At 37.6% G+C, this 14837-nt stretch overlaps 1 protein-coding gene across 4 annotated transcripts in view; it reads left to right on the top strand.

Moving 5' to 3' along the window:
* The window catches only part of SEC24B (SEC24 homolog B, COPII component), a 100994-nt gene that overhangs the window by 18129 nt on the left and 68028 nt on the right, over nucleotides 1-14837 (top strand). For all 4 annotated transcript variants that reach the window (XM_040476412.1, XM_040476411.1, XM_040476410.1 and 1 more), the window contains exon 2: nucleotides 5317-6066. In XM_040476412.1, the coding sequence (XP_040332346.1) occupies nucleotides 5317-6066 (750 nt within the window). The remainder of the gene's footprint in view (nucleotides 1-5316; nucleotides 6067-14837) is intronic.

The following is a 14837-nucleotide window of genomic DNA, read 5'->3' as shown; positions in this document are numbered from 1 at the left end:
CTCAGCTGGTTAAGCATCCAACTCTTAATCTTGCTCAGGTGGATGATCTCATAGTTCATGAGATCCAGCCCTGAGCTGGTGTGACAGCATGGAGCCTGCTTGGGATGGATTCATTCATTCTCTCTCTCTCTCTCTCTCTCTCTCTCTCTCTCTCTCTCTCTCTGTCTCTCTCTTTCTTTCTCTCTCTCATGCACTCTATCAAAAAAATAAACAAACTTTAAAAAGATAAAAAATTAAAAGTTACTGAGCTATCTTACTTTTTTCATATCATTTCTTTAAAATTGTGTGTTTTATACTTTTTTTTTTACAAAGGTTTTTTTTTTTAAATGTTTTATTTACTTTTAAGACAGAGACAGAGCATGAGTGGGGATGGGGCAGAGAGAGAGGGAGACACAGAATCCGAAGCAGGCTCCAGGTTCTGAGCTGTGAGCACAGAGCCCGACGTGGGGCTCGAATCCAAGAACTGTGAGATCATGACCTGAGCTGAAATTGGACGCTTAACCAGCTGAACCACCCACGTGCCCCTGAGTGTGTGTTTTATACTTAAAGCACCTTCAGTTCAGATTAGCTATGTTCTAGTACTCGATAACCATGTGTCGCTAGTGGCTACCATATGGGGTAATGCAGGTCTGTCACATGTGTCTATGATTCCAGTTGTTTTTACCTCTCCTAGTAAACCTAGTTTTCAGCCCTTAGGTTTTTTTTTTCATTCTTTCCTAGTGTACCTGATTCAACTCTTTTTCTATATTTTACATAAGCTTTTCAGCTCTGAAGTAATATGTTATCTACAAAGGAACTATTTTTCTAATGGAATAGGACTACTTAGTGCATTCTGTACATATGTACACATAATTATGTTTAACTGATTTAAAGATAACATGTTCTTTTGTAAGAATTACTGAAACTGTGATGTCTGGACTTTTAAGAATATAGTACATTTTTATGTTAAGTAAAGTTGGGTGTAGTTCAGTTTTAGAATCTGGATTCTGAATTTTTAAAAATAGTAATTAGTTGCTGTGTCAGTTGCTATTGCTATATAACAAATTATTCCAAAACTTAACAGTCGAAAACAACTATTTTATTATGCTCACAGATTTTTTTGATCAGGAATTTGCACAGGGCAGAGTCAGGATGGCTTTTCTCTGCTCTATGATATCTAGGGCCTCAGCTTGGAAGACTCAAAGGTGTTTTGATGACTGGAGTTTAGAATGATCTGGAAGGCTCATTTATTCACATGTTTGGCACCTGGGCTAGAATGACTCAAAAACTTGGGAGTTCAAACCTGGGTGCCTAAATGTGACCTCTCCATGTGGTTTGACTCCCCCAGACCATGGCAGCTGTGGAATAACTGGACTTCCTGCGCAGCTAGCTACTCAGGGGTCCACATGCACATGTTCCTTCAAACAACGTAGAAACTGAATTGTCTCTGATCAAGCAGGGAAGTCACACAGCTTCACTTCTGCCATTCTTTATTGGTCGAAGCTATTAAAAGCCTGCTCGAATTCAAAGGAAGTAGACAGATTTCACCCTTTAATCAGAACAGTATCAAAGAATTTCGGGACCACGTTTTAAAACTGCCACAGTTGCTGAGGGAATTATAGGAAATACAGGCAAATGCAAATGCTAATACTACTGAAATTTCGATAATTTACAGATTTTGTTAAAAATAAAAGAGCATAGGTGTGTGTAACCTCTGTATTTGTAATATTTGTCAGGTTCAGTTTTTAGTATGTGTAGAAGAAATTAAACTTTAATATTAGTTTTGATATTATATCCTACTACAGTTAGTAGAATTATCTAATACATTTTAAAGTTGAAGAGGAACGCCTGGGTGGCTCAGTGAGTTAAGCATCTGACTTCAGGTAATGATCTCGCTGTTCATGAGTTCAAGCCCGGTATCAGGCTCTGTGCTGACAAGGCAGCTCAGAGCCTGGAGCCTGCTTCAGATTCTGTGTCTCCTTCTCTCTCTGCCCCTCCCCTGCTCATGCTCTGTCTCTTTCTCTCTCTCAAAAATAATAAAAACATTTAAAAAATAAATTTGAAGAAAATACTCTCTCAAAAAAATAAGTAAATAAATAAATTTTTTTAAAAAGGGCACCTGGGTGGCTCAGTTGGTTAAGCGTCCAACTCTTGATTTCAAGGTCATGATTTCATAGTTCATGACTTAGAGCCCCACATCCGGCTCCGTGTTGATATTGATAGTGTAAGGCCTGCTTGGGATTCTCTCTCATTCTCTCTCTCTCTCTCTCCCCCCCCTCCCCCTCTCTCTCCCTCTCTCTTCCTCTCCTCCTTCCCCCCTCCCCCCCTCCCTCCCCGCCCAGTTCTTCCCCCCACTTATGCGTGCTCACACTCTAAATAAATAAGTAAAATTGAAGAAAATGTGTTTCTTGTTAGGTCACAGTAAGATAAAATTTTTAAAAATATTTTACTTGTCCTGGATACCATTTTCTTTTCATTTAAGCTGATCTTATGTTTATTTATTTTTTTAAGTAATCTTTTGAAACTTGATTTAAAATATTTGAAAGGAAGCGTTTTACTTCGAAAGGAGTCTTGATTCATTTATCATTTGAACCAGATTATCTTCACATACTTTTCATATATTCATAACATTTGGATCTTGATATTGAATAAGGATTGGTAAGCATCAACATATAATTAGCTATTCACACCTTCACATCCCCTCAAAGTAAGTAACTTTCTTTGATGGGCTGAGAAGTGAAAAAGGTTTCCTTTTTTCACCAGAAGTAGGTAGTTCACTTCTGGTAAACATTAGCATGTACAACATTCCTGTTAGCTTTAAAAGAATGGCATTTGAATAGCTTGGACATACTGATGATTATTTCCCTGTTTTCAGATCCTATAGGATAGATGAGCCACATCATTTATTAAGTGGATAGATATTTAAACAGACTTATCCAACTCTGATGTGGGTCTTCTCTTGATTGATAATGCCTTACCAGTATAGAGTTTAGTCTTTTTTTTTGTTTTTTCTTTTTGCCTAATTTGTGAAGTAGGTATAATTACAACTGTTTACTTCAAAGGACAGTGAATGGCACATAATGTAATATGTTTAATAATACTTGTAATATTAATAAAAGAGCACTGGGTGTTATATGTAAGTGGTGAATCACTAAATTCTATTCCTGAAATTACTGTGCTGAATGTTAACTAACTTGGATTTAAATTTTAAAAAAAGTAATAAAAGTAATACTGAGGTTAATGTTAATTTGAATGGTATTGATATAAAATATGTTCTGTAGTGATCAAAAATATGAATATATGTCAATGGAAATATTAATAGTATTAGAGGAGGGACGCCTGGGTGGCTCAGTCGCTTGAACTTTGACTTCAGCTTAGGTCGTGATCTCGAGGTCTGTGAGTTCAAGCCCGCCTCGGGCTCTGTGCTGACAGCTCAGAGCCTGGAGCCTGCTTCAGATTCTGTGTATCCCTGTGTATCTCTCTGCCCCTCTCCCGCTCGTGCTCTGTCTCTTTCTCTGTCAAAAAAATAAATAAACATTAAAAAAAATTTTTTTTAAGTAGTAGAGGAAAACACAGGTATATATTTTTATAATATTAGAATGGGGCTCTATTAAGTATGACTTAAAAATTTATCAAGCATGAAAGAAAGATTTTACTATATAATAATAGAGAAACTATAGCAAAGGGCACCATGAACAAAGTCAAAAAAACAGTAACCCAAGGGAAACAGTAACCCAAGGGAAAAAAATTTTTTTGAATGTTATTTTTCAAGAGAGAGAGAGAGACAGAGCATGAGGAGGGGAGGGGCAGAAAAAGAGGAGACAGTGAACCTGAAGCAGGCTCCAGGCTCTGAGCTGTCAGCACAGCCCGATGTGGAGCTCGAACCCATGGACTGCGAGATCATGACCTGAGCTAAAGTCGGACACTTAACCAACGCTTAACTGACTGAGCCACCCAGGTGCCCTGGTTAAACTTCTTAATATACAAGAACACTTATAAATCATTATGGAAAGCACAACTCTGTGACAAAAGGACAAATAACAGAGAAAGACACCTAAGTAGCTAAGAAATACTTGGAAAGATTCTCAGCATTACTCAAAGTTAAGTATGCAACCTGAAATGTTTCTCAGGTTGGCAAGATTGAAATGTTAGTGTTGGGAAGATGAGGCATTCTTAAGCATTATTCATAGGAAGTATAAATTGATAGACTTTTTGAAGAGATATTTGGCAGTAATGGTCAATTTTAAAAGTACAAACCCTTTGAACCTCCAGATTCATCACAGAGGTTGACCTCATAAATATAAATTAGTTTACTCCCTGAAATAAATATTCATCAAAGGAGATTTAGTGAATAATATTACATGTCCGTAATGAAATACTATATAGATTTTTAGAAGAATAGTGAAGATTTATATATGCTAACACAGAAGGATATTCAGGATATTTAGTAAAAAAAGCAAATTACAGAACTGTGTCATGAAAGATACGCAAGAAACCATTAAGTATAGCTACATGTAGGAAGAAGGATATCAGCTACCAGGAAAAGGAGTGGTACTTTTTATTTTATATTCTTCACTGTTTGAAAAAAAATTTTTTTACAATGGGTATCTAGTGTTAGTTTTTTAGTTAAAAAAAAAACAAAAAACAAAAAAAGAAGCTAATAAAAAAGGTTTGTACTTCTTCCATACTGGGAATGGTAGTTATCTATTGCTGTCTAACAAAACACTCCAGAATTTAGCAACTTAAACAACAAATGTTTAATCTCATCATTTCTGAAGGACATGAACTTGGGAGCAGCTGGGTAGTTTCTGGCTTTGGATGTCATGAGATTGTAGTCAAGCTATCATTTGGAGCTGTACTTTTCTCAAGACTCTACTGAGTATGAAGGATCTGTTTCTAAACTCACTGATGTGGTTGTTGGCAGGCCCCAGTTTCCCCTTGGCTGTTGGGCACAGAGTTCAGTACCTTACCTCATGGGTTCTTCCATAGGCTCCTCACAATTCGGCAGCTTTGTTCAAACTTAATGATCTAAGAGAGAGCTAGCACTCAAGATTAGGCTAATCTTGGAAGCGATAAATCATTACCTCTGCTTAATGTGCTATTGGTCATGCAGATCAGTCTTAGTATATTGTGGGAGGATGTGAATTCACACCCAAGGGTATCAATACCACAAGGTAGAGATCACTGGGGTCCATCTTGGAGGCTAGCTACCACAGTGGGTCATAATAGTATATCTTTTGTGACAATTTGGGATTATGGCAATATTTACATGAGAACTGTGTTTAAAAACTAGTATCTCCTTGCCAATCCCTATAAATGTTTGCTTTTCTTTTTCAGGTCCAGCACAGAATCAAATGCATGTTCCATCAGGGTATGGATTGCATCCTCAAAACTATATTGCTCCCTCAGGACATTATCCTCAAGGACCTGGGAAAATGACCTCATTGCCATTGGATAGCCAATGTGGTGATTACTACTCTGGTCTCTATATTGTACCGACACAAAATGTGGTGACTCCTAACACAGCAAACCAACAACCAGGAGCACAGCAGATGTATGGCAGGGGTCCTCCTGCTCCTCATATTGTAGGATCCACTCCGGGACCTTTCCAGGGTGCCGCTTCATCAGCATCCCATTTGCATACGAGTGCCTCCCAGCCGTACTCCCCTTTTGTGAATCACTACAGTAGTCCAGCCATGTACTCTGCCAACTCTTCTGTTGCTTCTCAGGGATTTCCCTCTACTTGTGGTCACTATGCTATGTCAACTGTTTCTAATGCTGCGTATCCTAGTGTTTCATATCCCTCTCTGCCTGCTGGTGATCCATATGGGCAACAAATGTTTACCTCACAGAATGCTCCGACTGTCCGGCCGGTTAGAGATAATTCATTTTCTGGTCACAGTACAGCTATCAGTCATTCATCACTGCTTCCACCTCCACCATCACACCAGTACCACCAGCAGCAGAGTCTTTCAGGATGCAATACTCTCTCGTGGTCAGCTTCAGGCCTTCCATCAACCCAAGATAATCTCCTCCGAAACCACGGTGGCTCCCTGGCTACAGCCAACAGCAACCCAACGAATACTGGTAGGTTGAATGAAAAGTACACCAAAGCATGGCTGAAAATCAGTGCATTTCCAGTCAGGTTTTTATTTGCATGAAGGTTAAAGATAATATTGCCTAATGGAAAAATTGGAAATTAGCTCACCTTTGCAGGTTATTTGCCTTATTTATTGTGGTACTTTGCAACATTTCCCCGAACCCTTTTCCTTCACCTATTCACAATCAGCCACCCAACCATCTACCATACATAGGTGTGTTCTTTGTCATGACTGGGATCTCAGGCAATGTTTGTTGATACATTTTATGCCTCTGCAATAGTTGTCTTTAGTATGAATTAGGTCTAGGGCAAAATAGGATCCATTTGGATTTATGCTTTGTTAGCCACTACTTTCTTTTTTATACCGCTCAACCTTGGGACAGTTACTATTTCAGCCAGAGCCCTACTCACTATAGAATACCACACCGGTTTCCCAAGTGAAGCCCTGTTAGCAACGCTCACAGAAAAAATATATATGTATGTAATATGTCAAAATACATACTAAAGCTTATGTTTTCTATTCCCTATTGGTAAATTAGGATGAAGGATGGGGAAGAGGAAGAAAGATACATGAAGAATACTGTTGTAGTCTTTCTAACCATCCTAAATCAAGATATGGTTAAATTTATTAGTTTGAAAATTACATACATGTCATTTTAGTGTGGGGTTTCCATAGGATATACTCATTTTAATTCAACTTGTGAGCTTGAACTTCACAAAATATGCTCTTGAACTGAATGAAAATGTATGTAAAGAATGAGAACTGGTCAAGATGTGGTAGTTTTCTGAACAGTATCTTTAAATTGTATATCAGAGTCCAAAGAGCCATAGTTTAAAGTTGATGTAGAAAAGTATCCTTCCCTGGACAATTAGATTATTTAAAATTAGAACTTTGGAATATTATGTCTGAACTGTATACTTGAGATCATCTGTTCTTTCACTGCTGTGTTATGTAAAAACACTTTTGGCTGTAAGCAACTAATAGTGGTTTAAACAAAAGTGGTATTTTTCTCAGATAACAAGAAGTCTAGGTAGATATAGTGGATCCAGATGTCCTCAGTGTCTTTTCTGCCGTCCTTTGCACATTGGTTTATAGAAACAGTTGAACTTCTGTATCTGTAGACATCTAGTCTTGGTTAAAAGCAGAAAGAAGGGAGAGGAAAGAAGATAGGGTGGTGGTACTGACAGACTTTTTATATCATTTGCCATAGCTGTTTTAAAAGACAGTCCCTAATTTTAGGGAGGATTGGAAAATGAACATTTAGCTTTGTAGCCTTCATGGTAGAAGCAGGTGAGAAAGAAATGTGTTGGTATCAACTAGGCCTTGGGTAAGTCAACATAGAGCATCTCTCACAGCTCTCAAATCTGGCTGTGCACCAGGTCCCCTTGCACGGATTGTGATCTTCAACCCTACCTACTGAGCTAGAAGAGAATCTTCAGTATAGTCTGTGGAATCTATATTTCTGATTTGACCTCATGACACCTAGTACAAGATTCAAATGCAAATTCTATTTTTTGTTTTACAAATGAGGAAAGCTATCCAAGTTGGGTTTTGCCTTCCGGTGGTGATTAATGTTAGAAACAGAGTTTGTCCCAGAGCTCAGTTTCTTTGACTCTCAGCCTTCCCTCCTCAGAACCAGGGCTTTCTGTCCCCTAGAAATTGTTTTCTTTCTCTCTTCTTTCAGCAGTCCTTTTACAGATCAGCTTATCCTAAGGTCCCTCTGACTTAAGGATTTTGTGACTTTCGGGACAAAAAAAGAAGAAATACAGGTAATTCCTATCTTATTTCTGAGATGGGAATGGGACCCTGGATGGAACCAATTATACTGAGATACAGGGTCAGGGAAATACGGGGCCACTTGGCCAATGAATAGAACACCTAATTGTAAAGAGCTATCGCTGAAAAAAATATTGAATAAAGAATAATTACAAAATTACCTTCTTTTTGAATAATAATTAGTCCTTTACATAGAGAGATGGGGTATATTTCCATTCTTTTAATCCTAGTACCGTACCATGAAAGTCATAAAAATATAATTTGAGAAGTTAATTCATGTCAAATAGGGTTTTGTTTTGGTTTTTTTTTTGCCTTTAGATTGGTAAGTTACTTTTTAATTCTAGTTCGGAACTTGACAAATATATCTCAGGTTAATTGGATACTTGTTCTTCCCCATTTCAAAAGAAATAAAGAGGTTATTTTTGAAGCCTACTTTGAAATGAAATATTACAGAAGTTCCCAGACTTTCTCAGGTTGAATCGATATGTATCAATATTTCTTTTCGTGGCGCCCCAAGCAATGTAGTAGTAGTAGTTCATAAGGTATTTGGCAGATATCACTGTTTCTCTTAGAAATTTAAAACATCCTTTGGTAAGTTTTTATAGTGAAAAATTAACAAATACACATAGAAAGAGTTCACATATAGATAGAATGAAAACTAAAAGTTTACTACCATTAGAAATTTTGGCCATTAATTTCCAGAGATAATCACAGTTAGCAATTTTTTTTGTGAATCCTTCCAGAAATCCTCTACACGTATACAAATGTTCTATATTAGAGGTATCATAAGCACATACATACACATTTAAAGTTAATCATTAAATACTAAGGAATTATTTTGTATGATACACTAAATAACATGAAACTATTGAAATTTGTAAATTTTTGGTTAATTTATGTTACTTTTACTAAATAAAACCCATTTAATCCTAATATATAAATGTACTATATTGGAATGGAATAAACTACATTCATTTTTTAAAAAATAAGGGGCGCCTGGGTGGCTCAGTCAGTTAAGCCTCCAACTTCGGCTCAGGTCATGATCTCGCAGTCCGTGGGTTCGAGCCCTGTGCTGACAGCTCAGAGCCTGGAGCCTGTTTTGGATTCTGTGTCTCCCTCTTTCTCTGACCCTCCCCTGTTCATGCTCTGTCTCTGTCTCAAAAATAAATAAATGTTTAAAAAAAAAATTTTGTTTTAAATAAAAAATAAATAACTAAATAAAACATCCCTTAGAACCCTGTAAATTTTTGCAAGGGTGACTTGTGTGCTTAGGTACCAGTTTTGGGAACCATGGGAATATTGATTTAAATTTCCTAGAAAGACAGGAAACTTTTTTTAATTGTTTTGGTCACACTTATACAATATTATTAAATTAGAATGATAATCTTAGGTATTAAATATAGTTTTGTGTGAAATTCATGGAATAATTGACTAAAATGATTGCATTTTTTATTGATTATACTAGTTTCATTTTAGGTGTAGTAAAAGTTCTTCAACAATTCATAAAGTGTTGGAGATCCAAAAACATGAACCTGAGTTAAATGATTACCAAAAACATGGTGATGCATACATGCTATTATTTTTAGGCAGCCAATAAGTTCATTTTTAAGAGCATTGGAATAAAAGAGAACTTAAATATTATCTCATTTGCCTCTTATTTTATAAGAACATGTCATTGTAATTCAGCACTAGAACTTCAAATTTTTTTTTTTTTTAATTAAAAAGCTTATCCCAATTATATATGTCTTGGGTGCTATGTTTAGTTGTTAGGGTGAAATTTTGGCTGATACGTGTCCTTTCATATGTGAAAAGGTGTCCTTTCATTAGGACTGTTACTGTAGGTAAATTTCTGAAGGTTCAGAAATTCTAGTTTGAGATGAAGTTAGTTGAGTGGGTGACTAAGATAAAAAGATACCCATCTTTGATAGCAAGATGAGTACTGAAACTTTAAATTCATTTAAAATCAATTTTTTACATTTTTTACTATCCTTTGTTTTGAAAATACATAATTTTAAAAACTAGCAAGATAATCTTGCCAAGACATACAGTTTTGCCAGGAAAGTTATTTTTTTTAAAAAAGGTTCATTTCTTTTGAGAGAGAGGGGCACGTGTGCACAGGGGAGAGAGAGAGACCCAAGCAGGTTTCACACTGTCAGCACAGAGCCCACTGTAGGGCTTGAACTCACAAACCGTGAAATCATGATCTGAGCCGAAATCCAGAGTCAGCTGCTTAACCGTCTAAGCCAACCAGGCGCCCCTAGAAGTTATTTTTATTAAAATTATTTTGACTTTTTTTGCTTAACGAGAGTCCCATATTAATAGCATATTATGACATAGTACTGTCTGAGAATGGTGTTTTACTCTGTGCAATTTTTTAAAATAAAAAGCATTTTAAAAACTGCTTATGTAAAAATAATAATAAACACCTATATAATTCTATATAAAAATCCACAATACACATGACACCATGATCTAATTACTGATAAGTTAATATTATGTCTGTCATCTTGGGGTACTGATGTGCCTGAGGAAAAGCAGAATAAATTCTCAGGAAGTTTCCCCTGATATTTCATATTTGAACCGCAATCTGAAAAATGAGTTCTTCATGTATAAAATAAATTGCAGGCGAAATAAATATTTTATATTAGTTTATTTTTTTAATGTTTATTTTTGAGAGAGAGAAAGAAACAGTGTGAGCAGGGGGAAGGGCAGAGAGAGAGGGAGACACAGAATCTGAAGCAAGCTCCAGACTGAACTGTCATCACAGAGCCCGATGTAGGGCTCGAACTCACAAACTATGAGATCATGACCCGAGCCGAAGTCAGATGCTTAACCAACTGAGTCACCCAGGTGCCCCCAAGATAAATATTTAAATGCAAAAGGCAAAATTTTAAAAACTTCTGAGAAAGTACAGAGGACTATCTTTAGAAACTTGGAATATGGAAGAGTTTAAGGCAACACTCATATAATAAATTATCACTATATTGAATAAGCATGTTCAACTTGACTAATTTCTCTCTCTCCTTTTTTTTAATGTTTATTTATTTTGAGAGAGAGAGTGCAACAGGGGAGGGAGAAAGAGAGAGGGCAAGAGAGAACCCCAAAGCAGGCTCCACGCTGTCAGTGTAGAGCCTGATGCGGGGCTGGATCCCAGGAACCATGAGATCATGACCTGAACTGAAACCAAGAGTTGGACTCTCAACCCACTGAGCCGCCCAGGTGCCCCCCTGACTAATTTCTAGTTAAAAACTTTTCTTGGGACACCTGAATGGCTCAGTCAGTTAAGCATTTGACTTTGACTCAGGTCATGATCTCGCAGTTCACAAGTTCAAGCCCCACATCAGGCTTTGTGCTGACAGCTCGGAGCCTGGAGCCTGCTTCAGATTGTGTGTCTCCCTCTCTCTCTGCCCCACACCGGCTCATGCTCTGTCTCTCTCTCTCAGAAATAAGCATTTTTAAAAAAATTAAAAACTACTCTATGATCTAGAAGCCATTATTTAAAAAAAAATTTTTTTCTTCACTGAAAGACATGAAGAAAACAAAAAGACAAGCTCTGAACTGAGAGAAAAAACTATTTACAGTATTTATCCAGAATACACAAATAACACATACAAATTAATAAGGAAAAGACCAACAACCCAAGAAAAAAACATATGAAATGAAAACATACTATATCTCATTAATTTTGAGGAAAAGAAAATTAGAACCAGAATGAGATTACCTCCCTGCCTTTTTTTTTTTTTTTTTTATTTTAGCACAAGTGGAGGACAGGGGCAGAGGAGGGGAGAGAGAGAGAGAGAGAGAGAGAGAGAGAGAGAGAGAGAGAGAGAGAAAGAGAATGAGAATCTTAAACAGGCTCTACACTCAGCACAGAGCCCAACATGGGACTTGATCCCACAACCCTGGGATCATGGCCTGAGCTGAAATCAAGAATCAGATGCTCGACTGACTGAGCCACTCAGGTGTTCCATAGAATGGGATATCTTTTTATACCTAGCAGTGGAATGGTAAAAATTTGAAAGTCTGACCGTACCAAGGGATGGCAAGGGTGTGGAGTAACAGGAAGACCGTTGTTGATAGGATTTATTGGTTCACTATTTTACGAAAATTTGGCACTAGTGGAATTGAAGATAGCCATCCCCTAAATGCAGTGATTCCATTTCTAAAATTTGATGCAATGAGTCACCTAGACTCTCGTTAAAATGCAGTTTTTGATTCACCAAGTCTAGTATGGCTTGGTCCAAGATTCTACATTTTCATTAAGTTTCTGTGTGAGTTGTTGCCAGCCTAGAGACTACACTTTGAATGGAAGGCTCTAGACTACCGCATCCTGTTTTAGATGTGTGGCACTTCTAGGAAATGATGACATTTGCTTGGGATACTGGGCTGAAAAGGACTACTGTGCTCTCTAGGCCAAAACAGCTTATTTCCCACAGGCTTCCCTCAGGGCTAAGGGGATTCTGAGTCTCTTGCTGCACACCTACGCCCCTTTGACCTACAGTTCATACCTTAAGAAGCTCTGCCCTAGAGGAACTTGCGTATCTGCACCAGGGACATGTTCAGGAATATTTATAGCAGCACTGTTTGTAAAAACAAAAGATTGGAAACCCAAAAGCCAGTATAATAGAATGGATAGGTTATATCATTCCAATGGACTACCGAACAGAAGTGGAAATGTCATATACGGTTGCACACATTAACCTGAGTGGACCCCAGAAATTTAACGTAGGAAGTCGTGGACTTTATCATGGGAAGACCCTGTTACTTAAAAATGGCTCAACTGAAATATATGGAGGATATGTTGTGTGTCCAAGAGGACAGAGAACAAATAAACGGAAATACTGTCAGCCTTGCAGAGTCTCCAGAACTTTATGATTGGCTTTTTCTTGGACTTATGGCTGTGCTTCTGCTTTTTTTATGTTGGTTCGTTGGTTCTTCATCAAATGGATTGTGTGTGTGTTTGGTGTATTAATCGACCTTTAATGTCCAAAAGAGGCATGGATGCAGAGCATAGGAGATGTGGTGGGGTCTCAACTTTTGCTTCAGAAATGAGGGAGAGATGAACACAAACCAGACATTTCCAGCTGGCCACACAAGTCTGGGAAGGCAGGGGAGAAACACAGACTTGGACATTCATAAAAAAATTCAATAAAACCAACGTATGTAGTGTGATATTGTTACCGAGTTGAAAAGCAAACAAAAAAAATGTTTAGGAATACTTGTATGTGTGGCAAATTATTTAAAAACAAATGCAAGGGAATAATAAACAGAATTCAGGAGGGAGGACTTCCGTGAGGAGTACACTGATAGCTTCAGCAGTTTGGGAAATATTTTATTTTCATAACTGGATGCTGAGTTCATGGGCATTTTATTATGTTTTTATATATGTGTATATGTATATATGCACAGATGTATCACATAAACTCTTATCTATACCAACTGTTTTGTTAAAGAAAAAAGTTTGTCAAAGCGAGGAGTGAATTTATTCCTCTTTAATGGGAAAGAGCATGGCAAGTTCAAGGGACTGGAAGAAGAGCAGTGAAGCTTGAGGAGAAGCACAGGCCAGGGTGAGGCTAGGGACTTAGGATCATTCCAGGCCTTGTTAACCATGTTAGAAAGTTTTGAGGGTAAGATGTTTTGTCTTCACCCCAAAGCACTGGCAGAATTCTGAAGGATTATAAGCAGGTTGGAGACTGGCTGTAACGTTCCGGAACAGAGAGGGGCCCTGTTTAAAATTACTTATCTTTGCCTTTGTGCTTGGAAAATTGCTTTTGAAAAATTAATTGTGGGAATCGTTTGAGGCCTAGGATGATGGAATTGTTCTCCATAGAGGTTTTTTTCTTTCCTTCTGCCAAGTGCCTCTGGGTACTACCAGCTTATTGCACTAATTCATTTCCAGGCCTCTTGATTTCCTGGACTATGAATGATCTGAACCAAAGCTCCTTGTGTTTATAAGGATTAGATTCCTGGCTTATCCTTATCCTAAAGTTATAACCCTTCAGAGTACTATCTTAAAAGTGGAAGTATGGGTACCTTATCAGGTACCCCATCTGGTGTGCCCTGGCCTCTGCAAGTCCACAGAAAACAGATCAGGTGTGTAGCAGATATCCACAGTGTGCAAGCAGCTTTGAGTGTTAGCTATTTTTCTGAGTTTTTAATTTCTTACAGATTTGGGCCTCGAATTTCATTAATATCCTGTTAGGTCTTTGATAATTTTTAAAAAGTATTTTTAAAGTTATCTTTAATGGGAGGTTTGGTCCTTACTGAGGCAGAAATATCCTCTCCATTTTTTAGACAGTACCTTTTAATTACCTACCACAAGCTAATGTAAAACTAGCCTATTTACTGGGTCTTCATGCCCCCTTCTCTGTTCTCTGTCACCCAGTATTAGATGACTGTATCTTAGTTTTCCCTTTGTACTGTTAACTATATTTATCACTCTGTTATGTTAGCAGTTTTAGTGATTACATCAGTTATCTAATTCTGGTTTAAGACAAAAATGGCTTACTATTTTTTGTGGTCTGTGGGTTGGATAGTTCTGCAGGTTTTTCCTGGACTCACCCGTGTGTCTTCATTTAGCTAGAGGTTTGGCTGAGTTGGAAGATCCTAGGACTTCACTCATGTGTCCAGCAGTTGGTGCAGAATAGTTCACTGGGGTACCTAGGTTTTTCAACACTTAACTAACTTCCTTACATGATAGTCCCAGGGTAGCTACAGGGTGTCTTGAGATTTGAGTTCTGGGACTTGCATAGCATTACTTCTGTCACATTCTGTTGATTAAAGTCAGTCACAAGGCTAGTCCTAATTCAGAGAGAGGGAAAATAGACTCCATTTCTTAATGAGAAGAATTGTAACATATTGTGACCATGTTTTCAGTTCCCCACAATGACGTTTGTCCTTCCTAAAAATGATGAAGTAATAACACATTTAGACTACCTTCCACCTTCTTCCCCATTCCCCACATTTATATCATTTATACAC

The sequence above is a fragment of the Herpailurus yagouaroundi genome, unplaced genomic scaffold, assembly GCF_014898765.1.
Source record: "Herpailurus yagouaroundi ecotype Mexico unplaced genomic scaffold, PumYag 28, whole genome shotgun sequence".
NCBI classification, from domain to species: Eukaryota; Metazoa; Chordata; class Mammalia; order Carnivora; family Felidae; genus Herpailurus; species Herpailurus yagouaroundi.
Note: the sequence above shows the minus strand (reverse complement) of the source record. Positions and strands in the feature narration are given on the sequence as shown.